The sequence below is a fragment of the Phalaenopsis equestris genome, unplaced genomic scaffold, assembly GCF_001263595.1.
Source record: "Phalaenopsis equestris unplaced genomic scaffold, ASM126359v1 Scaffold000841, whole genome shotgun sequence".
NCBI classification, from domain to species: domain Eukaryota; kingdom Viridiplantae; phylum Streptophyta; class Magnoliopsida; order Asparagales; family Orchidaceae; genus Phalaenopsis; species Phalaenopsis equestris.
Window position 1 is genome coordinate 372,134 of NW_018165281.1, and position 27,631 is coordinate 399,764.

Below are 27,631 nucleotides of genomic sequence, written 5' to 3' on the forward strand. Positions count from 1 at the left end.
TAAATAACATAATTTCTAGAACCAATAGAAAAAAAAAGGCCGATATTTGTATCCCGGAAAGGCCGAAACCCTCTCCCTCTTTTGCCCCCCACCTTCTTCTACTACCCCTCTTTGACCCCGCTATTCTCTCAATCTTGCCGGAGGAAGAAGAGAGACGATAAGCGGCGACGTCTTGGAGAGCAAACGAACATGGAGGAGATCGCTGACCGGACCGGTCTGAACGCGGCGGCTCCTCGGCTTGAAGAGGAAGAGGACGAGGGGGACGTCTGTAGGATCTGTCGGAATCCAGGGGACGCTGATAACCCTCTCCGATACCCTTGCGCTTGCAGCGGAAGTATCAAGTTCGTCCACCAGGATTGCCTGCTCCAGTGGCTTAATCACAGCAACGCTCGCCAGTGCGAGGTTTGATAGTCGATTCTCCCTTGATTTCGCTCATTCTTTATTTCATCAGTTCGATATTTTAATCTGGCGATGGAATTTAGGTTTTTGGATTTGCTGTGGCATTCATTCTGATCGTGATCATTTTAGATTACGGTTCGGGGTCCAGTTGCTGGTCTTCATTTTTCTTTAGGAGGCGGACCGATTGTACTTATTTTAATTTTATTATTTAGCTATTCCGGTTATTCGGGTCTGCTTGTTTGCTTATTAAGATAAGATAAAGCCAGCATGCCCGTCCAACGAACTTAGAACCTTAACTCTATTAAAGCTAATGTATGCCTTATGATGGACAAAAAGTTATTTTGATATAATATTTTTATGAAAATTTGAAGATTAATCTTTAGTTTGCTTAAAGCCGTTGAAAACGAGATGTAATGATTAACGAGCTTATCTAATCTGCAAAGAATATCAATCAAAATTTCCATGGTGAACTTCATTTATCCACTAGTTCGTTTGACTTATTTACTGATGTTGTGGTATTTCAACTTTAATTATATGGAACTTTTAACTTCAATATATTTTGACTATATTTATATACAAATTTTGAATATCATTTTAATTAATTGATGATGCAATTAATCAACTAGTTAATTATGCATACTAGCAGACCAATTATTATCCGTTATTTGTTTAATCATAATGAGAACCTGTAATCATTTGCTACTGTAGATAGTTAAAACGTGGTTTTCATGTTAGCTATATTTATGTGTAGACATTATATGTAATAAATAGTTAACAATGAGTAGTTCTTAAAAAATAAACTTGAGACAAAATTATGAATAACTTTAGCCGGCAATCCCTTGCGTAGTCCCAAATCCAAACCCTCTCATTCATTTTGCTGTATTTATAACATGTTCCTCACTCCCACACTAATCATCAACGTCCTTTCTTGGTCTAATATATGACAATAGAGAGTGACGGTGATAATCATGAGCAAACATGTGGATCATTAGTTGGTCAATAGAAATAAAAATCACGAGTATTGAGAACAGTATAATTTGTAGGTGATTGCAGGATAAACTTAATACAATATGGTGCGAGGGGACTATTTTTTTTCCCTGATGGGAAATGCTTGGCTTTGCTTTTCCTTCTGTGGGCTTAAGAGTTTTGAGCTGGCCTTAAGTCCATACCACACTACTATTTCTTGGTTGTGTGGGACTAATGTATTTTGGAATTGTAATGTCACTTGGTTGTTTAGTGATTTCCTTGATCTCACGAGAATGTCTTACATGTTTTTCTTGTTTGTCCAGCAGTTTTCATGTAAAAATTGCAAGAGATTATCTTGTGTGTTTATATTATTTAGTCTTTGGCTTCATAGTAGAATGCTGCGAGACATGATTGCTGAAAGTTCAAAAATCTATATTTTTAAAAGGTGATGCTATTTTTGTGTGGATTTAACTTAGGTTGGCAGTTTTATTGAATTTGTTCAAATCATTTTAATTAAGCTTTTTAATTGGAGCTAGATGCCGATATAAAGGGAATTTCTAATATTATAGATGTGGCATTTGCTTGTTTTAAGCTTTCTGTATTGCTTCTTTTGGTTGTTGGTCATGGAGAAGTAGTTATGAGTTGATATTTATCCCTTTTTTGGTGTGACTGCGGCTTTTTGTAAAAGTAGTTATAAGTTGTGGTGGAAAAAGTAACTTCTTAGAAAACAACTTTGTTATATATATATATATATATATATCTGTGTGTGTAGTAGCTTCTCATCACATTAATTTCTAGAAAGAAGCAAAAAATAACAATAAAACAATTCCCCAAACAGAGCAACGGTCGGGTTTTAAAACACAAATTAGATAGAAATTTTTCTCAAACAAAACCTTAATATTGATTTAGTATTCTTTTGAAAATATATCAAATCATGTGCTTAAAACATATTAATGTATTTTATTTTCGATGCAGGTATGCAAGCATGTATTTTCCTTCTCCCCTCTTTATGCTGAAAATGCTCCTGCTAGGCTACCCTTTCGAGAGTTTGTAATTGGAATGGCAATGAAAGCATGTCATGTTCTACAATTCTTTCTACGCCTTGCTTTCGTTCTTTCTGTATGGCTTCTCATAATCCCTTTCATTACGTTTTGGATATGGCGCTTGACGTTTGTAAGGACTTTTGGTGAAGCTCAGAGGCTGTTCTTGAGTCACTTGTCTGCTCCCTTGATTCTCACGGATTGTTTACATGGGTTTTTACTGTCTGCTAGCATTGTATTTATCTTTCTTGGCGCAACATCTCTTCGAGATTATTTCAGACATCTTCGAGAACTTGGGGGACATGATGCAGATGATGAAGGTCAAGAAAGGCAGGGTGCACGTGCTGCTAGGAGAGCTGCTGGCCCCGCCAATAGGGCCCAGGCTGTTGAGGGAAATGGTGAAGATGGAGTTGGAGCCCCAGGGATTGCTGGAGCAGGGCAAATAATTAGAAGAAATGCAGAAAATGTTGCTGCCCGTTTGGAAATGCAAGCAGCACGCCTTGAAGCACACGTTGAGCAGATGTTTGATGGACTGGATGATGCTGATGGTGCAGAAGATGTGCCTTTTGATGAACTTGTTGGGATGCAAGGGCCTGTTTTCCATTTAGTTGAAAATGCAATAACTGTAAGTGTGCTCTACAAATATTCCTCCTGTGTTCTTAGTTTGATTGTCCTGCCTCTTTATTGCTCATTGATTGCCTTAGATATTAATGGAATTTATTTATTATAATAATTTTTATAAATGTCCATCAAGTCTAAATTCAAGATATCTGAACATTAGTTTTAGGTTTTTGATTGGTTATTTGTCAACAAAAATATGCCACTGTACATAACAAAAGATTAGTCAATTGCTGTGTTTACAGAAAGAGTGCGGCCTGACTGAGCACTAAACTGGAGTAGGATCTTCATTAGTTGTTTATGCTGTCCTTTTACAACATATTTTTGTCTTTTTGTTGGTTTTATACAAGGGGGAGAAGAGTAAGTGCTATTTATACAGCTAATTGGAATCAAATTAAAAAGGTGTGAGTACAAAATGAAATGAAGAGGAAGCATGTATTTGAGTATTTAATGGTTCATTGTGCTTCAGTATTAAATCGAAAATGTCTTTCCTTTGCCTTTTTGCTCAAGTCATTCATATGTTCAGAGTTTGTTCGATGCTTGAATGGTTACCTTTGTTTAGTTGTATGCGTGATTAAAGATTAGAAATTGTGATATTGACGAGGTTACCTTTGTTTAGTTGTATGCGTGATTAAAGATTTGAAATTGTGATATTGACGATGGAATGTTTTCTATTATTATATTTTTATTTTTATTATTTTTATTTTTTTTGTTTGCTGGCATTGTAAAATGAGCGTGTTCCTTTAGGGTCTGGGAGATATGGTTTGAAGTCTTAATTATTAAAACGAAGTCAATTTTAATTTTCTTTTGAAAGAAATCATTTTAAAAGTTCCATAATTTAGAAACCTTTTCACATTGGTATGCATTCCATTTACTAGCACTAATTTGTATTTTAGCATTTTGATTAGCATTTGGCATATGTCCTAGTATATAGGAACTTGTAATTTGGTGTCTAAAGTTGCTTGACTGTTTAAATTTTAAAATGGTGCATATTTTACTTGGGTCTAAAGTTGCTTGGCTGTTTAAATTTTAAATGGGGCTTATTTTACTTGGATGGTTAAAGATTTGGTCAGCGATAGATTGTGATCTTCTGCAATATATTGTTTGTTTGTGTGTGTCCACCAAGGGACATAAAAGTATAATGTAGTAATTGCACAAATTAAATAAATTTTTGTTCTACCAAAGAAAAAACCTTTATGAAAGAAGGCAATTTAAACAAATTAATTGTTGAAGGCATATTTTAGTTATCTTCAATATTAATGGCCTTTTAAGTTTTAATATTATTTGAATCTTTTAGAGTTCTACCATTCCATCATTTGCTATTTGACTTAAGTTAGTACACGCATATACAACATGTCCTTTATTTATTAATTTTCTTATTATTTTTAGTTGGATGTGTCTATGCCATGTCGAACGCTTATTGGATGTGTGTTGAGCGCACATGACTTGCATGTATCAAACTCTTATTGATGCATCATAGTTTGTCATGGTGCTTGTGGCAAATTTTTTTTTTTTTCAGCTGTTTGCTTGATGCTGTGATGCTTTTTTAAAAGTGCGAGAATGTACATAAATGTTTTCATATGATTATTATGTTGGTAAATGGTTAAAATGGTAGCACATCGCACCGCTTTGAATATTTTTATGAGTTTGTACATGCTTCCTTTTTCATTGATGACTTATCCCTTGCTACCATGTTGGTTTTCAAGTCTGCTGTTCATGCCATTATATAATTGTAGGATTCTTTTGTTTATTTTTATTCTTAACTTTTTCTTGCAGGTTCTGGCTAGCAATGCTATTTTCCTTGGAGTTGTAATTTTTATCCCTTTCTCACTAGGGAGGATTGTTCTCTATTATCTATCTTGGCTTTTTTCTTCTCCATCAAGTTCAATTATGTCTACAGCCGTGCCGCTGGCTGACTCAGCTCTCTCTTTGGCTAACATTACCTTGAAGAACGCCTTGGTGACAGTGAATAGCTTGTCTGAAAGTAGTAATGATGGTGCTCTTAGCCAAGTAATTGAGTCCGTTGTTGGCTCCTCAAAATTCAATTCAACCGGAACGGATGAGATCTCAAACAGCATTAACAGTTCCATTTCACTGAGTGGGACTATCGCTGGCTCATCACGTCTTTCAAATGTTACAACTCTCGCCGTTGGGTATATGCTCATATTCTGTCTGGTCTTCTTTTATCTCGGGCTTTTTACTTTAATTCGATATACACGGGGTGAGCGTTTGACCATTGGAAGGCTTTATGGAATTGCTTCGATTGCAGAAGCAATTCCTTCTCTCTTCAGGCAATTTTTGTCAGGAATGAGACATCTGATGACTATGGTCAAGGTTGCTTTTCTTCTGGTGATTGAGCTTGGTGTCTTCCCTTTGATGTGTGGATGGTGGCTTGATGTTTGCACCTTAAGGATGCTTGGAACAACATTTGCTAAAAGAGTTGAATTCTTTGCACTCTCTCCATTGGCAAGCTCCTCAATTCATTGGCTTGTGGGGATTATTTATATGCTACAAATAAGCATCTTTGTCAGTCTTCTACGTGGGGTATGCCCTTGAAAATATAGTTATCCTCCAATAGAAATCCAATACTTCCTCATTTTTCTGGCTTTTCAGTTCTAAATGAAACATTGTTATTATTATTCTTTGTTTCACAGGTATTGAGAAATGGAGTTCTATATTTTCTACGAGACCCAGCTGATCCAAATTATAATCCATTCCGAGATCTAATTGATGACCCAGTTCATAAACATGCTCGGAGGGTCTTGTTATCTGTTGCTGTTTATGGTAGCTTGATTGTGATCCTTGTCTTCTTACCTGTTAATCTTGCTATGCGCTTGGCACCTTCCATTTTTCCGCTTGACATTACGTAAGTACATATTTTCTATTGAAAATGTGGCAAATTTGATTGTTACATGTATGCACATGCTTTTCTCTTGTAATTTTTTTTTCTTTTTCTCTTAAACTTACCCTCTACTTTACCTATATTGCAGTATCTTTGATCCATTTACGGAGATTCCTGCAGATGTACTACTGTTTCAAATATGTATCCCTTTTGCTATCGAACATTTCAGGCCACGTGCAACCATTAAGGCCCTTTTACGCAGATGGTTTACAGCAGTTGGTTGGGCTCTTGGTTTGACTGATTTTTTGCTCCCTAGACCCGAGGAAAATGGCCGGCAAGAAAATGGTAACGTTGAAGTAGTAAGGAGAGAAAGATTGCATGATGCACGCCAAGCATTGGGACCACATCGTCAGCCTTTGGCACAACTAATTGCTGCTGATGATCATGACAGACGTGGTCATGCAAATGTCCATACTGATGTTGATGAAGATTCAGATGTTGATGATCAAGCAGATTCTGAGTAAGTATTTATTGTCAGTTTTTGATTAAGTATTTATTGCCAGAATTTTTTATGAACTTTTGCAGAGATATTTTACTTTTTGCCACATTATTGTGTGCATGTGTTTGTTTTTTTATTTTTATTTTTTTGTCTAATGTAGCAACTACTTCTATTAGAAGTTTCAAAAAGGGAAAAAAAAAGATGAGGCTCCGGTCAATATGGAGTCTAAGGGGAGGTTGGTGTATGCATACTAACGTGTACATTGTGTGTGAATTGAACCCATAAAATCTTTTGTTTAATTGATCATTGTGTAAGTGCTAGAGCGTCCCCTAGAAGCGACGCTTTGTATGACTTGAATACAGTGAAAAAAGTGCAGGGGCCGCTACACCGGCGCCCGGGTGTAGTGTCAAATAAGCAAGAGTTCCCACATTACGGATGAATGCGGGTAAAGAAGTCAGTCCATGAAATTAATGCAACTAATACTAGGATAAGATCTTGGAATATAGGTTCTCTCAATGGTAAATTAATGACATGAGTTGATATTATGATTCATAGAAAGATTAATGTCTTATGTATTCAAAAAACTAAATGGGTTGGGGAAAAGACTAAAAAAGTTGATAACTTAGTTTTTAAACTTTGGTATTCTGGTAAGAGTCGCACTAGAAATAGTGTTCTGGACTAGAAATAACTAGAAATAGTGTAGGTGTAATTATAAATAAGAGTTTGAAAGATAATGTTATAAAAATTAATAGAGTTGGAGATAAACTTATAACTCTTAAGATTATTATTGATACTAAGATTTTTAATATTATAAGTGTTTATTCTCTGCAATTAGGTTTAAATACAAGGTCTAAAGATAAATTTTGGAATGACTTAGAAGACTTTGATACCTTTTGAAGAAAGAATTTTTATTGGAGGAGATTTAAATTGGACATGTCGGTAGAGTAGTAGAAGATTTCAAAAATATTTATGGTGGCTACGATTTTTGAGTGACTAATGAAGAAGGTAGAGTCATTTTAGATTTTGCTTTAGCATATGATTTTGTTATTGCTAATACTTTATTCAAGAAAAAGATGAGCATCTTATTACCTATAAAAATGGATCTTATAAAACACAAATTGATTATTTTTTTATGAGAATAAGGGATCGTCGAGATTGTAAAGATTGTAAGATCATTCCAAGTGAGAATTTAAGTACCCAACATCGATTATTAGTTCTAAATTTGAAGATTAAGAGTTGTAAAATAAAAAATACTAAGACTCATCATCTTAGAATTAGATTGGAGAACCTAAAAGACAAATAAAATTATTTTTTTGAGTAAAATTCAATATTTCAAAATTTAGGATGTTCATGAAGAAGCAAATGCTATGTGGGATAAAGTAACAAACACTATTAAACAAGTCGCAAAAGTTGTACTTGGAGAATCTAAAGAAAAGTTTTTCATAAAGAAAATAGTTTGTGGTGAAATAATAATTCCTACCTTTACGTGATATATTAAGATAAAATATAAGAAGTTATGTTATAAAAAAATGATTTAAATGTAAAAGCTTAGAGAACTGAAAAAAAATACAAACGGCCCACAGAGAGTCTAAAAGAATAATCTATGACGCTAAAAATTCTGCTTTTAGTGGTTTTTATAATATATTAGATATTAAGGAGGGTGAAAAATATATGGATAAACTATCCAAACAAAGATAAAAGAAAAATAAAGATTTAACTCAAGTAAAGTATATTAAAAATGAAAATCAAAAAGTGTTTTTCTTAGAAGAAGATATTCAACATAGGTGGGTGAGTTATTTTGATGAACTTTTTAATGAAGCTTCTGAAAATACGATCAACTTTTGTGATCTTAATATTTTTAATAATAATAAAACGTTTCATTTTACCGTCACATTAGTAAAAAAAGTTGAGGGGTCTTTAAAGAATTCCATGGGTGGAAAGTTTGTAGGACCTGATGGTATCCCAATTGAAGTGTGAAAATATTTAGGAGATTTGGGAGTTTCTTGGCTCACTAAACTTGATTTGGGAGTTTCTTGGCTCACTAAACTCTTTAATATTATTTTAAAAACTAAAAAGATGCCTGAGGAGTGGAGGAAGAGTATTTTGGTCTCCATTTTTAAGAATAATGGTGATGCACGTACATAAGAATTATAGGAGGGGTAATTGAACATAGGTTAAGATGTATTGCAAAGATTTCTCATAATAAACATGGATTGATGCCCGGCAGGTCTACTGTGGAAGCTATATATTTATTGAGAGGTTTGATAGAGAAGCTCAGAGATAACAAGGAGAATCTACATTTGATTTTTATTGATTTGATTTAGAAAAAGCTTACGGTTCCAAGAGATATCCTTTGGAGAGTTCTTGAGAAGAAAGGTGCTGATATGACTTATATTCAAATCAATATTCAAAATGACTTATATTCAAATCATTAAAGATATGTGTACTAGAGCTGTTACTTGTGTTCGAACTGAAGGAGGATTGACCAAATATTTTCCTATTTCTGTTGGTTTACATCCGAGATCGACTTTAAGCTCATATCTTTTTACTTTAGTTATGGATGTTCTTACTGGACATTTATTGGAGGATGTACCTTGGTGTATGTTTTTGGCTGTTGATATCCTTCTTGTGGATAAGACGAGAAAAAGCTTAGGAAAACTTGAATTATGGAGGCCTAAATTGGAGTCTAAAGGGCTTCATTTGAGTAGAACTAAAACTGAATACATGGAATGTAATTTTAGTAGTAGTAGCTCTAGTGACAAAAGTATAAATTTGGGTGATCAAGTTATTAAAAGGTGTGAACGATTTAGATATCCCAGGTATGTTGTTCAAAGCGATGGTGATATAGATAAGGATGTCAATAGTAGAATTCAAGTTGGCTGGTTGAAGTGGAGGAATGCTTCGGGCCTTTTGTGTGATAGAGAAGTTCCTCTTAGACTGAAAGGAAAATTTTATAAGATGGTGGTGAGACTTGCAATGCTTTATGGCATTGAGTGTTGGCCTTTAAAAGAGAAGCATAATGCTGAGTTAAGCGTTGTTGAGATGAGAATGATTAGGTGGTTGAGTGGCTTTACACTTATGAGACAAAATGAGAAATGATTATATCCATGATAGGGTGGGTGTAGCTCCAGTGATGGACAAATTAGAGAGAGTCGTCTTATATGGTTTGGTCACATTAAACGTCGACCATCTGATGATCCGATTAGGAGAGTAGATAGATGTTTATTAGGAGAGTAGATGTTTTAGATTCAACTTATGTTAATAAAGGTAGAGGTAGACCTAGGAAGACTTGGGCTTATTGTATAAAAAAATGATCTTAATTTATTAGAACTATATGAAAATATGCACTAAATAGGACACAATGGTGAAAAAGGATTCATGCAGCCGACCTCACGTAGTAGGATTAAGGTCACCTAGTGGGATTAAGGCTTGGTTGTTGTTGTTGTTGTTGTTGTTGAGTTTGGTGATCATCTACGTGCCACCTGACAAATGATATTGAGTGGATTTGACACAAATTCACATCTTCCATGGTCTATGATGAACAATTGAGGGATGGATTTTCATTGGACCACGACATTATTGGAGTAATGGACAATGTGGATTCATTATCCGTACGCCTGAGACAGCTTAATCTTTCACTATAAGTCCTTAAACTCCATCAATCATTTCTTTTGAAGAAGTTGGTTAGACTAGTTGGCATAAGTTATGGTTTTGGAGAATCAGCCTTTCTGAGTTGGGGAGAGTGGAAGAGAATTGCCAAGAGGTAGATGATAGTTATCATATATTTTAATAGCACAAAGTAATGCTGCTATAGCCCATGTGTACTAATGCATATCTTTCGCATAGTGCATGCTCTCTCCAGATCTAAGTCTTGATCTTTTAATAGTTCATTGTACTTTCATTGAGTTGAATATAAGCCATCTTGAGCCAAATGTAAATATGTGCTCCACTTTGTATTCAGTTGCATTCCGCTTCTGGGTCGAGAACAATGAAGGTCCTCCTTGCTTTTAATATTCTATGTGTGTCGAATATAGTCCTCTCTTGAGCCAAATTGACCTTACAGAGTTTCAACTTTACATGTCTTCGATCTTCTCTACAAGAAGGCGAAAGCAATATTGCATATAATTTTGTTTACTCTTTTAACTTTATGAATTTATCGTAGCCACTTCTTTCTTTAATTTGCCACCATTTTGTATATGCTTTATGCATATTTTTGTTTGATCTAATTTGGTTTGTTGTTTTTTGTTGTACATATATTGTTGCTTTGCATTATTGTTGTTGTTATTATTATTATTATTAATCTTATTCAATTTATAAAAAAATCATCTTGTTTTACAATAAAAATGCTAAATCACATTGTTTCACACTTCCATTCATTAGCTAATGAAGAAAAATGTCGTATTTATAACAAATCCAACATGAAAATATGGTTTAATAAGAAAATCATACCAATTGTGTGAAATATATTTTCTATGACAGATTAATATAGGGAGTAATTAGTCACCTTATGTACCATTGGCTAAAGGTTACTAAAGTTTGTGGTGGTTGCTCTTATCATGTAAAAGATGAAATTTGGTAGGGCATGAATAAATATTAAAAAATTAAATTAATGAATTTCCGCATACTTAGATAGATGAAGTGGATGCTTTTGACGAGATGAATGATGATCTTTAGCTTTAGGATTATCAAAGAGTTATTATACATCAAAATCAATTGCTTTGAGTTAAAATTTAATAATTACTATGCTTGAAATACCACGTGTATTTTTTTCTCAAATATTTTTAAATGTGAGCAAAACAATGGTAGAATAAATAGTTAATATAACATGCGAAGAAGGATTGGAGTAGAGTTATTCAATTGTTTTACTGATAGATGCATGCTGCTTGCATTGCTTTTATTATAGCTAATTGTGGTAGCTTTCTAGCAATACTAGGACATTTAAATGATGATTATGCGATGAAGCCTCTAAGCTATCATGAAATGCCAGTTCCATTTTTTAGAAAAAGAGGTACAATACACCTAATAATTATTGCAAGTTCTTAGAGAACATTGTTTCAGTTCTGACACTCTTATGGTATTTTTTGGGTTAATTGTCCAAGCGGAACCATTTTATAGAGGCAATTGGCGCCAGATATTATTCTAAAGATGCCATAAAATTGTTTGAATTCATAGAGATTGGACCATGCTATGTCATTCAAGCTTTCACTTCGAATTTGATTTTGGCTACACTACATTACGTCTACTTTGCAACACTTATGTGTTGTCATTTCAAATTATTTTTTATTGAATGTTTTGTAATTCTGTTGTAGGAAATTTTTAATTGATAAGTATTCATATTCCCTTTGGACTCCATGTTTCAACTTTTTTTTGGATTTGACAATGGAAGATGTTTTTTAAGATCCAAAAATTAAGATGATGCTTTGAGTAGTGTTGGCTGTGCAAAGTTTCATTTAGTCAAGACCATGTTTACTTGATTTGATAAGAAATACTAATCAAAGATAACTACTAAAACCAAGTAGTGAATTTCTAGTAGTTAGGTTCAATAACATATTCACATATGCAGAATTTTGTTTGATCCTCATTTAAAGGAAACTGGAGCACAACAAATCATCTTGAATCAAATTCCTAAAATATTGTCTGGTATGCGCTCTAAGTAGGCAGCCTTTGATGAACATTTTTTCATTTGGTGGATATATGAAAAAGGCCTAAAAGTGGTTTACATATATGTGCAATGAATAGGGCTAAATAAGCAATAATTGTATCATTCCCCAACAATATAACATCTGCACATTTTTTGAAATGATTGATACAAGATGGGAAGTGCAACTCTAGTAGCCTTTGCATGTGATTGCTCATTTCTTAAATCCATGTTATTCTTTCTGGTAATTATAACATTGTTAAAAAAGCAAGGAAGCAGTTGATGGCATATCTTTGTACATAGAAATGTTAGCTATGGATCTAATATATGACAAGCAATGAGTTGCATGTGCACATTTTGGGGTGGAGGAATTTTTGGAATTTCTTTAAGTCGTGAGGCATTTCTTAGGTTTTTTTATTAAAATAATAATTATATTTATTACTAAATTATAATTTTTATTTAAATAATATTGAAAGTTGTTATATTATTACAAATGATTAGTGTCTAGCATACGATCAATGGGCTCATATTTGCGAAGTCATGATTAACGTGCTTAGCCTTACGTGTAGTTCATTTGAATGTGGAAATAATTGAAGAATATTTGAATTGATTAGTACAAAAATATGAAATTTTATATCGATTATCAACAACATTATAATTAAGCTTTCATAATAAATTTGTGCAGCTTCATAATAATGATTAAAAAAAAAAAATTATTAGATAGATTATGGATGACTCAAAGTTTTGTTTTAAGTAAAGTTAATCGGCTTTTATTCCATGATATAACAATTATGACATTATTGACCCAATCTCATTAAATGATATGAATGTTTCTATTGAGTTATCAACAAGCAAATTGGGTGACGAAATAAAAAAAAAATACAAACGTTTTGAGTTGTTGAGCTTAAGCTTCAATGCTTAGTATTTTGATATACTGTTTTGTATTGCTATGATAATGTTAAAGTCTGTTTGGAGCAGCTGCAGCTTAGTTGCCCCAGGAAGCTGCTGCGTGGAAGTTGACTGACTGTTTATTTCAGCTATTTGAATACAACTGTGTGGCAGTGTTGATCTCATTTTTGGTGAGGTCTTTTACTCTTTTCCTAGAGCCTAGGATCTAGTCTTAGGACTCTTATTGACTATCATGTAGGACTAGTGATGAGGCCCCCCTTTTAGGAACTCAAACCACCTCGTGGCTCTTTTTGCGATGTCTCATGTGAGTGGTCCCAACAACTAAATTTTTGGTTGCAAGGGCTGAGGATCAACATATGGAGGCCCAAAAATAGTTTCCTTAGGGTTTATAAGCCTTAGGGAGCCCCCGCCCATTATGACTTTCGCACATTCGCACATACAAATGTCACAATTTGCATATTTGTGCACACAAATATCATAATTCACGTCATTTACACCTGTAAACCTTCATGATTAATCGAAACGTAATTTAATTTTTGAAACAATCGATCACGGATCAAAATTTGTAGAAAATCAAATTTAACGTATTTTTGACCCGATTGTCGACGAAGTTGGTCGGACGACCTCAGATGACAAAACGAACTTTGCCGGTGCGTCCGAAACGTCGATTTTACCTAGAAATGACATCCAATTTGCTATGATTTTATGCACGAGCAAAAAGTGTGCAAATCTGGAGATTTTAATATTAAATATTATAAAATTAATAATAAAAAATATATTTTTTATTTCTTCCTAAATCCTTAACTTAACTCACGCACACGACATTCCTAGCTTCGCCCCTCGATCGCGATCCAGGTCCCTCTCTCTCGCTCGACATTTCGCTTGACCTGTGCCCTAGCTCGCGCGCTCCCCTCTTCGCGAATCATCTTGTTCGAGTGGAGCTCCCAGCTAGCAGGCGACTATTCTTCTCCTTTGCATGCCGCCCAACAAAACTTTTCTCTCATTCAAGAAGCGTTAGCTGACCGATCCTTCATCTTCTTGAGATTACATTATCTCCCTCCCTAAATGCTTCTTCTCCTCTCCCATCATCCTATTCCGCCACCTTAGGGCTAGTAGGTGGAGGTGCCTTTCTTCCTTGCCTATAAAAACGCTACCTAGGGTAAAGTTCTTGTTGTTGTTGAAATTTTGATTGGAGGGAAGTGCTGCTGGAATTTCCTGGGATCGTTCTTGAGTTTCCTTGAGTTTTCATCAAGGGGTAACCTTTCTTATGACCTTCTTTTCAACATGAAAGAATGTTGAAAAGAATATGTATTCGCTTGAGGAAAGTACTTAGGGCTATTTCTTGGTTTGATCAACTGGGTAAACGTTTCTTTTAGTTCATACTGCCGGTTACTTTGAGAATGATTTCATGTTCACTTGGGCCTTTAAGCACTCATTATTCTTGAAGCATAATAAATGGTTTAGGGTTGTTGCCCCTCGGTCGAATTTCTGCATTTTCTTTTTGCGATAGCTTGGAAGTTATTATACTGGAATATGAGTTTCAAATAAAGTTATCGTTGTTTTTTTTAGGTTTGTACGATAGGATACATGTAACTGCACTTTCTTGTTTGCGAATTAAAATAAGGATCAAAACAGAAATGCATTTTAGTTGCTTGGTTACTGTTATGTTAATGTTCTCTTTTGATCAGTATGACTATTGCTAATGTTCCACAAGTTTCTGAAAACACTATAAAAGAAACATGTTTCCTAAGAGTTGGATGGAACAGTAGTAGGATTTGTAACAGTGCTTCCCTTCTTTATTTATTTTATTTGCTGGACTTGAATTATGAGACGAAAATTTACATTTGTACGATTTTTTTTATCTACATGTATGGCACCAAGGTTTGAACATTTATATACATGCCATTCAGCTTTTATGAATTAAACGTGTTCAAATCAGTTGGGTTTGAAAGCTGCAGCATTTGTTTGAACATTTACAGACATTCCATTCAGCTTTTATGGATTAAATATGTTCAAATCGGTTGAGTTTGAAAGCTACAGCATTTGTTTGAACATTTACATACATGCCATTCAGCTTTTATGGATTAAATGTGTTCAAATCGGTTGGGTTTGAAAGCTACAGCATTTGTTTTTATGTATTAAACGTGTTCAAATCGGTTAGGTTTGAAAGCTACAGCATTTGTTTGAACATTTGCATACATGCCATTCAGCTTTTATGGATTAAACGTTTTCAAATCGGTGTTTGATAGCTACAACATTTGTTTGAACATTTACATACATACGATTCAGTTTTTATGAATTAAATGTGTTCAAATCGGTTGAGTTTGAAAGCTACAGCATTTGTTTGAACATTTACATACATACCATTCAGCTTTTATGATGCAAATTGGTAGGGTTGGAAAGCTACAACATTGTTTGAACATTTACGTACATACCATTGAGTTTTTATGAATTAAATGTGATCAAATTGGTTGGGTTGGGAAGCTGCAAACTTTGCTTTGGCATTTACATGGTTAATTAAGCTTTCATCTTACCAGTCATGTTAATTTCACAAAGTGTGAAAGTGTGGAACTGTCACTTTGATTATATTTGTATCGGGGAGGTAGATGTAGTTAATTTTGGTACATGCAAATTATTTGAAACTCTCTCTTCTTTGCTGATTTTCTTTAATTTAGTATGCCTGAAGCTATATTTTGGTTTGCATTTTTTGGTGGTTTCGGAGAGGGATTTAGGCCCCCTTTCTTGCTCTTTGCTTCACTGATTTAGAAGGAGGCGCTTTCTTTGCGCTTTATTGTATTAAGCTTTTGAAGGAAGTATTTAAATACTTAAGTTGGGGTTTTCTCTTCTTTTGCTACCCCTAGCCGTGGCTTATGGTGCTACTCTCTATGGGAATTCTGAGGCATGTTTGTTGGGAGTTTGCCTCATCTTTGCTGCTCCTAACGGTGGGCTTCTTAGTTCCCCTTTGTTATGAGGAAGTTTCTCTCTCTCTTCCCCTTTCTCTGCAGCCTTTATGCATAAGGATTTAGTGCTATTTTGTAACATTGGGAAGATGTTTAAATGTTATATTTTGGAATGTTGTAATAGTAGAAATTTCAAAAGAGGCTTTTTTATATTGTTGGATGTTTGAAGCAATTTTAAATGTGGTTTTGAGGGCAGATCCATTCTTTACTTTATTACTATTTCAAATGGATCAATCCCTCCTCTTTTCCCTCTGGTTTGCTTTTTCTTTCTTTTCTTTTCTTTGCTTAATGAGTTGGATATATGCTTATATCCTAATATAAGTGCACATATATAGCTTATGCTATATATGAACCATTAAGCAAAATTGTAAGTTGGACGGTTCAGAGTTTAAGGACGGTGATGACAAAAACATTCGCTAATAAAGTGAAATAATATCGCATCTTATGACACTGGGACTCGATCCAGGGACCTGGTGAGAGTGTAGGATGTATATATTATTCACCGGCACTAGGTTAGCGCAGCCCTTGCCTTCTTAGGCTGCTGGAGGTCCTAGCCCGACAGTGTAATCGACTCGTGCACAATCTATTTTGCAAAATATACAAACATAATGATGGAATGGATAATTTTCTTACCAAAAAATGCTTTCGATTGCTAAATAAAAGAAAACTATTTTTTCGCCTATATGCTTGACAAATCACAAACTTTAAATGATACAATTTGATCGTTCACTTGTCAATTACCTGTGATGGGCTAAGAATTGCCCTCCTAAGATTGTCTTGTTGGAAATTTCTAGCTGAATGTCGGGCTTTATGTATGTGGATGACCGACGATTGCCTTTGGAGTCATTCGAGAATAATTAAATCGAGTCTACCCCGACCCGAATGCTTATGGTTTTCCTTGATTTTCCGTATGGTTTTCTACGGTTTTCTTTGAGTTTTCGTGGACACTTGTGATTTTCTTTGGGTTTTCCGTGTGTTTCCTACGGTTTTCTTCGGTTTTTGTGGGTCACTTTCAATTTTCTTCATGTTTACCATATGATGCTCTGTTATTTATTCTTTTATATATAAATGTATGTTTGCCCGACCTGCTACATTCTCTACTATACTTGTTTACTTTTACCTGTGACACTAACTCCATTTGCAGGAGCTGCATAGACCCTCCAGGTACACATGTTTATTTTATTTATTGCACTTTTTACTGCCATCTTTTTCAGTACATCTTATTGTTTATTTCCTGCATTTTTTATGTGTTGTTATAACTATTTTATTCATGTACTTGCGTATAGAATTAGCAAAACTTAAAAAAAAGTAGACTGGTTTAGGAGATACACTACAACAATCCACCGACTTAACAATATTGCACGTTCACTATAAAACACTAAACTTGACACTGCTACTACATGGAACTTGGAGTAAACATTTTGGGCAGCACGATGAGGATGCGAGCGAAGGACTTCTGCTGACGAATCAATATTACAACAGATCTATATCAGTTAACCTTCTTGTAGAATGAATAACATAACTCATAGGATTTCGAGGTGGTCTGCTTAGCGCGACAGAAATCCTCACCTCATTTTTTAGGCTTTTGCACAATCCTGCTGTGTAATATAAGTCCTACACATTTTAGGATTCCGAGGTTGTCGTACAGTTCGACGTAAATCCTTCTATCTTAGGCTATTTGCACGATCAGATATCGTGCGAGTACAAGCCCTAAATAATAAAATCGACAGGATCAAATATTAAATAATTTCACTTCAAAAACATAAGCCAAACACTAGGATAGATGAGAAGTCACCGACGTTCTCCTTGTATCTGTGATATCTCAGACCTTTTACTCATTTGGCCTCTTGAAAATAACTTTTCCTATTTTGAGCCACTCTCATTTGACTTTCTTGCGTCCTACTTTGAAAACTAAATTTTGAAATCTGGAAGGTAGAACCACTGATCTTAATCGAGAGTGAGAGTTTTCTTAAGTGTCTTAAGTGACTTCAATCATTTAAGATATAATTAACTACAGGGGTTTGGCTCTATAGACAACTAAGAACCTAGGTAAAATAAAATCAATCTAATTTTTGTATTAGGTAGGGGAACCTGTTGGTCACACATAAAAATAATTTGCAGATCAAATGTATGTTACAAACTCTTTAGTTGAGGTGGTTGAACTTACTCAAGTGATATATTTGTTCTTTAGGATGATGTATTTCTTTAATATCACGCTCAACTATCTAAACTATCGAATATTGTGGGATTGATTTGGCCTCATTTATTTCAAAATTAAAATACTATTTCCTAAATCAAATTACATATATTTATATTTAAATTAAATTTAAATCATTTTTCAAATATAATGGCCGATAGATAGCTATTTGAAAACAATTGTGTGACAGCTATTTTTGGACAAATGACTATTCTGCCCCTGTTTTGTAAAGTTGTTTGTAACAGAACTGTCATAGTCATATATTTGATACTTCAGAAGTAGAAATTCACTTCAAAATATTATAAAAATTCAGATACACATCTATTGATCAACACATATCTATTGATCTCTCCTTTTCTAGAAAAAATAAAATCATCTTAAATGCTCAAGAAATACAAGTAGTGTAAGATAAATAAAAAAGATATCATCCATTAAACCATTTATCCTCATTGGAGCTTTTATTCACATCAACAAAAACAACATTGGGATAAGCTTGATACTAGAGCACTCAACTGTATTTTTATAGCATATTTCCTCAATTCGAAAGGTATGAGTGTTATCATCCCATTATCATAAGATTCTTCGCTTCTCATGACTAACCCCTGAACAAGTATTCACACCACATCTCATTTTCCCATAACACAACTCTTTAAAATTATTCTCCTGAACAAAAATCTTTCACCAGAGGTCGAACAACAGAGGAGCAGAGGAGCCTAGTGAGGGAGTTGGGGTTGAACAACTGAGGTTGGGGTTTCGAGCTCAGGGTCGAACAATAGAGGAGCTTTCGTTAGAGCGACGAGGGAGTCGGGATCGGATAGAGTAGAATTAGGGTAGAACGCAGGGTTGAAGGTCGGACTGCGGGGCTCGATCCATAAAAAGCTAACCCTCGAACGCGGGTCACATCCTTTTATCCGCGGCCAGCGTTTAACCAAAAAGTGGGACGTCGCTGCCCCAACGAGCTCCCGAACGACCGAACTTTACGGCCGCTCCCCGCACCGCGCTTCCGACGCCCTCCCAAACGGACCCTTAGTTTAGTTGCTTTCATCGTCATGACAATTTATTTTTTCAATCAATTATTCTTTTGTAAATGTTCATATATGTTAAAGCAATTTTATGTTCTATTTTTATGACATTGATATTGTTTTTTTGCATCAAGATTTTTGCTCATTTATATTCTTGAATTATTTTTGCATTAATATATTGTCTCTCATATTGTTGAATTATTATATAGTTTTCTATAAATTTCAAATGTTTTTCTATATAAATAAGATAGCTCTTGTATTCTTGAATTATTCTTGCATTAATATATTATCTTTTATTTTGCTGAATTATTTTAAAGTTTTCCATAAATTTCAAATGTTTTGCTCTATATATAAAAGTGTTTTACGCCATGCATTATGACTCAATAGGACCCTTGCATTATGGTGCATTATTAGTTTTTGACAAATATGATAGCTACCATGTCTCTTAATCCATGGTGGTAATTGAGATATGATCTTGCATTCTACTACATTATGTAGCTGAATATTGAGCGGTGTGGATTTATTGCATTTGGGTTTTAAGGGTTGAAACACTTTTAGCTTTGTATTGCAAATGCTTTTTACACTCTCAATACGATATGGATATTGATATGGATGCTCAATCGAGGCACTTTCTAGGCTAGTTGAGGCACTATAAAGTCATTATTTATTTAATTTTTATGAATATTTATCAACAAAATGGAGCTATAATCTTCATATTAAATTAAGTGTCGTGAAATTCTAAATTATCTTCAAGGTTTATTGTATTCATCCTCATTCATTGCTCTTTTTTATCATTGGATGTCTTCCACTCCAATTTTACTTGATCTTCTCACAATTAGCTTTATCCTGAAGATTTACTATTTTAGAATTTGAAGCTCTTATGCCTACATTTGTTCTAATTTGTTTCCTCCTGTGCATCCTTTTTTCTTTGCTTTATGCTTTATTTACATACCATTTATCATATTATCATCATAAAAAAATAGCTCATATTTGACATTTTATATATTACCATTGAACTCTTTTATGAAGGTAAGGAATTTGCCTCACTGTCTAGCGCCTCAAGGAAAAGTGATTTCTTAGGCATACCATGGTAACTAGTGTGGAAAAGCCCTTTTCCATATCTAGTTCATGCTTTGTAGGTGTATAGGATGTTATGCTGCTTGTTTGTCTGATCCTTGCGCCTATGAGTGCTTGGCTTGCTTCTGACAATATTGTTTTATCCTATGTTGTACGGATGCAAACACTCGGATATGCGCACGACACCTGACAAACACGTCTATTGTTGAAAATATAAGATACAAACAACATTAAATACATAATTATAATAAAGATATTAAAATATATATACAAATTAAATAATAAAATATTATGAATAGTACAACAGAGAAAATAATAAATTTAATAATCTTAAATTTAAAAAACTAAGAGTCCATTTAACATCACTTTTCTTTTTTATTATATTTGATATAATTTTTATTTGTTTTTATTTTTTTAAATAAATCAATATTATATTTAAAAATTATCAAAACATATAAAAATATTTAGTGTTTTAAAAAATAACTACTTCAATTAAACATATTTTAATTTAAATCGAAACATAAAAAATAAAGGAAGATTTACTTGCATATCACTCAATTCTTATGTATTTACATATCTAACACCTAATCTTTGACTTTTACACTCATGCCACCTTCTCTATTCGTGAAAAGGTGCATTTCACTTTTTAAAGTTAAAATAGTGGTAGTTTTGATGTGGTGAAATATTTGGGTGTTATACATGTAAAATTAAAGTATAGGTGTTAAATATGTAAGTGCATAAGAATTGCGTGGTATGTATTAAATGCATGCCCCAAAAACAAAATAAAAATAAAAAAATTTAAAAGTAAAAAATATAAAAATAAAAAGTGTTTCTAAATGGCCCCAATATTTATAGATTATTGTTTAATTTTTGACATTCAAACAATAAACATATATTATCTGCTCCTCATTAAAAGAATTAAAAGGCTCACCAGCTTCTTTGACATCGATTTCTTATTTATTTACACATCTAACATCTAAGTTTTTCATTTTCAAATTTATGCCACCCAATCTATTATATCAAAGCCAATATATAAGTATATTTAGTTTTAAAAAGTGAAATACATCTTTTCATATAAATGTAAGGTGGCATATATGTAAAATTGAAATTTTGGTGTTAGAGACATAAATACATAAAAATTGAGGGATATGTATGTAAATTTTTTTAAAGTTTACATAATTTCTTTTTCTAAATGTCTTAAAAATATTTTTTAGAATGTTTAATTCATTAATTTAGGACACACATGCTCGGACACGTGATCTATTTTTTTAAAATATTATTTAAGTAAGATGCTTTTATGCCATGTTTTACATGTGTTGGAGTCATGTCGGAGCCATTTCCATGTCCGATAAATGTCGGACACTGCACAACTCTTTCATTGAAAGTGTCCGTGCATCATAGGTTTTATCATAAAGTGTTTGCTGCACTTTCTCCATTATTCTGGCCTTTGAAGTTTTTAGTTACAACTGGCCGTCCTAACTGCACCTCTCAGCTAATAATATCATAAAACATAGTCTTTTGAACTGTAAATAAATTGGGTATATTCTATATTTTAATGAAACCTTTTTTTCCCTAATATCTTTCTAAGTTTGAACCCTATCCCAACGTTTCCATTTTGCTACTATGGGTGCTCAAGGTTTTTATTCATTAGATTGTGATTTCCCTTTACCTCCATCCCTCCATCCTCCTCACTCCCGATACAATTTTGATATTGAACCAATGGATTCCAGTGGGCATGTTGTCCATGAAGTTGGTTGCCTTTTTTGTTGAGTATACTGTCTTAGTTTCTGGATCTCAAGTTGATTCAACACTGATTTTGAAAATGAACTAAGATCTGTTACAGCATTGGTTTCTAGATGTTTTGCGATGCACAAATTAGACTGTTTTGACCAACAATTTCAATCACACTGCAATTGATCATGCAGGACAATTTTTCTGCTGTAGGACTTCCTAAAAAATGCTGACACTTGAAATGATGTAGAATTTAAAATTTAAGCAAGATATACGGTGTTAATGAATTTCCTAATGTAGTTATAATTAATACAAGTTAAATGCAAAAAAAAAAAAAAAAATTGGCGTTCCCAGATTCCTGAAGAAGAAAATAAAACATACAATCCTCACATAGATGATTCAGGAAGTCCAACGGTATTTAAATTGACCACATTATTGTATCGATGGCAGAACAATGTGTTAACAATTAATACATCTCCTCGGAGCAATTAATCACCTGAATTTAAGAATCATACGAATAGTACAATAGATCTAATGATCATGAATAATGCTTAAATCTATATTTGTTATGAAATAAACATATCTAATCACTATTTCAGCCAATTAACAAACAAGTTAAGAGGAAAAAATAGAGAAAAACATGATAATAAAACCTCACATATGAAGAAGGACATCACTCCTAGAAGAGTTATCATTGGGTTTGGCATCCCAATGTTGTAGTTTTATTCAATAGTAAAAAAGTTTATTACAATGTTCTTGTGTCTCATATTGATAGTTGGAAGCAAAATTGCAGGAAGTTACAAAAAATATAGTTTTTTTTTGTGTAAATCAAATGTTTTTGCATTTTATTCAACATAAGCATGGTGGGTTACCATTGTACCTTTCAATAGACCCATCAAAATTTTTATTGTATGTTATGATGAGCCAAACTCAAGGAGGTACATTAGAGTTGTCATACCTTAATTTTTGGGAATATACATAGAGTCTAATTTTGACCACATTGATATTTATGATCACAAAGCAAGACTAACAATAGCTGTGGTGATATTGATTGTATGATATCAATGTTTAAAGAATAAATGAATTGCAAGCTTGCATCTCTAATGATAATTATAGATCCTGAGCTTTACATCATTTCTCTCTGGCAAATGTTAGCATGAATGTTCTGAACTTGCCTAGATGCGCTGTATCATATGATACATAATATGGACATGATACAATATATATATATATATATATATACACTGTACTGTAGAGTAGTGGATATATATATATATATATATATATCTATATATCTTTGTGTGTGTGTGTGTGTGTTTGTCCGAGTGCACGTGTTGTGTGTATGTGGGCATTGTACAAATTAAAAGCATAGTATGATCATTGCACAAGTTAAATAAGGATGTTATAAAACACATATATATATATATATTTTCCTTTATGCACACACCTGAATGTGTTATGTCTTGAAAACAAAACCTTGTGGTTTGAGACAAAGCTCTCATATTAATAACAAGGGATAACTACATACATTGAACCTGAAACATTGCTATTTACAAAATCTAACACCCATATGATATTTTTGAACTACATAACCTATGTATTTACAAGTGCCACGAGCAAACCATTGAGAATTTGATAAAAATGAAAAATATGGGATGATGTTTTATCATGAATTTTGATGTTTGAGTGAGAATTTAAAAAATGGATGAAAGAGGGTGCTAGATTTGTAAATAGCAATGTTTCGGGTGCTATGTATGTAATTTCCCTAAACAAGTTTATCAACTTTTTTATTGAAGACATATCAATCATCTCTTTTAAAATTCAAATTCTTTTGTTATCTTCTTTTAATTGTGATTTCTTGGTTTTATCATCGATATTCCACTCAACTCTTGACACTTATATGATACGCATCTTTCGGTGTTTTTTAATAGAGCACATTGACCGTGGGTTTAACATGTTGTGTCTTGCATGTGTTGGACATTATATTATTAAAATTGTTCATAAATCATAGGTTGTAGCTCACTCGGTGATACCCAAGCAACGTCAATTTCATGGCAATCTTCTTTTCTATTTGTCGAGGCTTCTTTGGAACTACCATTAGTAATAGCCTTCATTTCACATGAATCTTTTTCCATTAGCATTTGAACTGTTGCAGTTGGCTGCGGAGATGTGGGTGGATTACAAGATAAAGTTTGTGGAATCGTGGAAGGTCAATGCTAAGTTCTGAACGTGAAGCTTTTGGGGGGGGTTAAATCAAATGAAAACTAGACTACTTAAAAAAAATTTCTTGAATATTTAACTCATTTGCATTTTCTTAAATACGCTGTAAAATTTTACATGTAGTAGTTATCAGTGCAGCTAATTTCTTAGGAATTTAGAAGAGCTCTCTGGGTTTAGGGGTGCCATATTCTCATAGCTTTATTTGAATTATCTCTGTCTCTCATTTCTTATAATTATAATGTTTTTTTTTTTTAAATCTAATTGTAATGGTTGCAACAATATACGTTTAAATATTCTCTTGCAACTCGTATATGATGAGCGCAAAATTTTGTAAATTCACTAGGCCGGCATATCATAGATAAATCTAGTCATAAGTTTCCTGTGTTGGTAACCACTGCCAATTTCCAATTGACTCGTGCAAATATGCTTATTAACAAATGAATTATTTGTAATCTCAGCAATTCATTATATTAACTCCTAACCAGATGCATTCTGTCCTATCAAATAACGTAATATAGATAGATCATCCAAACATTGTTTTTTGCATCTGTTTGCTATCCATGTAGGATGATAAGTAGCAGAAACATAATTTTTGGTTCTCATTTATTTTTGAAATAACGTTTGCTAGAATTAGCTCCTGAATGTGACATCCTATCAGATTTAATTGTTTTAGGCAAACTTTTTTGCCCAAGAATTTCATAAAATAATTACTTTGCTACATATGCAGTGTCAAAATTTTTTGTTCCATGGAATATATTATATTTCATTTTAGAAAAAGTGCCATTTCAGCAAACTTTAACATGCCTGTGGAAGACAGACAGCAAACCTTGTACAAAATAAATTTTTTAGTGTCATTTATCTTGGCCGCTTGATAAATTCCGCCCTAAGTCACATTTTTAACTTGGCCAAAATAATTTGTTGTTGATAGTCGCAATGATCATATTTCTTCTAAAATTATATGAAACACCATGTAAGTTCTAATATGGAAGCTGGTAGAATTTCCATCCTACTATACAATGGGTGGTACACGATAAACAGTAAGAAGCAAGGTGCTCTTTTTTCCTTCCAGTTTTGAGATAAAGATTTCCTTTTCTGCTTGTCTATATGATATTCATGGTTGTAAGGTACAGTTGTAACGTTTTTAACTATAACAATGATTGTATTTTACCATCTATTCTAAATATTTAAAATTTTAAACTGAATTTAAGTTTGGGCTCTGCCTGACATTTCTATCTAGCTTAACTACCTTTATGCTCACATTATATTTCTTAGTTGTTGAACATTCATTCTAAAAAAAATGAATGGGCATCATTTACTATGAAATTATTTAGGAGTTGTCGGTATCCCTTCAGTCGATTATCATTTGTTTCACTTAATTTCATTTTGTCTCTTATTTGTTAAATCCTCTATTTACCATTTTGACCTCCTTTCTTTGTTATTTAGGAGCTGTCGGGTGTTTGTATCCCTTCAGTCAATTATCTTTTCTTTCACGTAATTTCATTTTCTGCCTCTTAAATGTTAAATCATCTATTTAATATTTTGACTACCTTTGTTATTTCTTGCAGATATGGCTTTGTACTTCGCATTGTGTTGTTACTGATCTTGGCATGGATGACACTTCTGCTTTTCAATGCAACAGTTATTGTTGTACCTATTTCACTTGGACGTGCAACATTTAATGCAATTCCTCGCCTCCCTTTTACTCATGGTATCAAGTGTAATGGTAATTTGTTTGACAAATCTAAGCCTTTTTTTTCTTCATAAATTTGTAATATATTGGGAACGGTTATCCCAGATAATTATCTTAAGCCTTTTAGAAGGTTCATTATGTTTATTTTCTGTTTTTCTACAGATCTCTTTGCTTTCAGCATTGGTTGTTATCTTATCTGGACCATTATGGCTGCAACTAGCTATTCAGCTGATTACATTAGAAACCGGAGAGCCAGTCATCTGATATCGCAAATTTGGAAATGGTGTACTATTATTTTGAAAAGCTTAGCCCTTCTCTCTATATGGGTAAGGAAATATAATCTCATTAATAATAAAAATAATTCTAAATTTTCCGTACTTATGTTTGCTGATAATAAGCAGCGCTTATGGTTTATTTCAGATTATTGTCATTCCTGTTCTGATTGGCCTGCTTTTTGAGTTGGTGGTGATTGTACCAATGAGGGTTCCCGTGGATGAAAGCCCAGTTTTCCTTCTTTATCAAGATTGGGCTCTTGGGCTCATATTTCTGAAGATCTGGACTAGATTGGTACTTGCCCTTTCTCACATTGACACCGAAGATGCATTTGGCCATATTAAATACATAGTTTTTATCTGATATTTTTCTTAAATTATTGAACAGGTTATGCTTGACCAGATGGCTCCATTGGTGGATGAGAGCTGGCGGGCCAAGTTTGAAAGAGTGAGAGAAGACGGATTCTCTGGACTGAGAGGCTTTTGGATTCTTCGTGAGATTGTGATCCCAATCATCACCAAGTTGCTGACTGCACTCTGTGTTCCCTACGTCTTTGCGAAGGGTCTGTTCCCCATTCTTGGCTATCCACTCATAGTTAATTCTACTGTATATCGATTTGCCTGGCTGGGCTGCCTCCTCTTCAGCATGCTTTACTTTTGCGCCAAGAGGTTCCATGTTTGGTTCATGAATCTCCACAATGCCATTCGTGATGATCGCTATTTGATTGGACGAAGATTACACGACTTTGGCGAGAATGGTAGTGGATCAAGGGGTAGTGATCTCTCCAACATGTCCGAAATGGAATTAGCTCACGATCATGGAGTTGACATTGGATTGAGGTTGAGACATGCTAATCAGCGCGCCAACCTGTAAGGTAAGATCTGTAGATTTGAATGCCCTGAATGCCCTAGAGAATTTTAATTTTTTTTTTTTTTGGTTCTGCTGTTTAGGTCAGTTTATTACGTTTTGCTGTATATTTCAGTGGTAGGGAAACATAGGGGACTGATGTGATGTTTTAGCTTATGACCATAAATTTATGATCAAGTTTACAGCAGTGTATGAGTTCTGGTTTGTGTTAATGTGTAAACATGGGTAGTGTTTTGCACCTTCATGAGACTATTGAAACGGTATTCTCATGAGATTCATTGTGCTCTATTATCGTTTATACACCAATAATTATTGCTCTGTTGTTGACGGAGATGAGTTCATTGTAACTGCTGCTTAGTTTGTTGGTCTGATGCTCTAATGTTACTAGACTTATATTTTATTTATTTAATTTTTTGTAGGTGAATGACAAGACTCCTGCAGTTTGTATTACTTTTGTTGGTCTTCTCATTGACTATTTTTTTTCCTTCAAATGTTTGCATTAAAAAAAAAAAAAACAAAAACAAATAGTATGGGGTGTAGATCTATTTTCAATTGTGACAAATGATATTGAAAGGGAGGCTTCGTATGTAGCATTGTTACTCTTGTAATAAACCAAAAAAAAAAGGATCGAATGGTACTTTGCATATATTTGAAGGAATGGAACACTGTTATATTTGTGTTTT

General features: G+C 33.6%; 1 protein-coding gene across 1 annotated transcript; it reads left to right on the top strand.

Annotated features, from left to right (window-relative positions):
• Nucleotides 1–25: 25 nt before the first annotated feature.
• LOC110031799 (probable E3 ubiquitin ligase SUD1) lies at nucleotides 26–27,631 on the top strand. Its single transcript, XM_020735196.1, has 10 exons — nucleotides 26–402; nucleotides 2,341–3,030; nucleotides 4,800–5,567; nucleotides 5,678–5,889; nucleotides 6,014–6,385; nucleotides 25,684–25,841; nucleotides 25,971–26,134; nucleotides 26,229–26,375; nucleotides 26,469–26,955; nucleotides 27,368–27,631. Exons 1-9 carry the CDS (start codon nucleotides 190–192, stop codon nucleotides 26,952–26,954), a joined length of 3,210 nt encoding a protein of 1,069 aa, XP_020590855.1. The 5' UTR covers nucleotides 26–189; the 3' UTR covers nucleotide 26,955; nucleotides 27,368–27,631.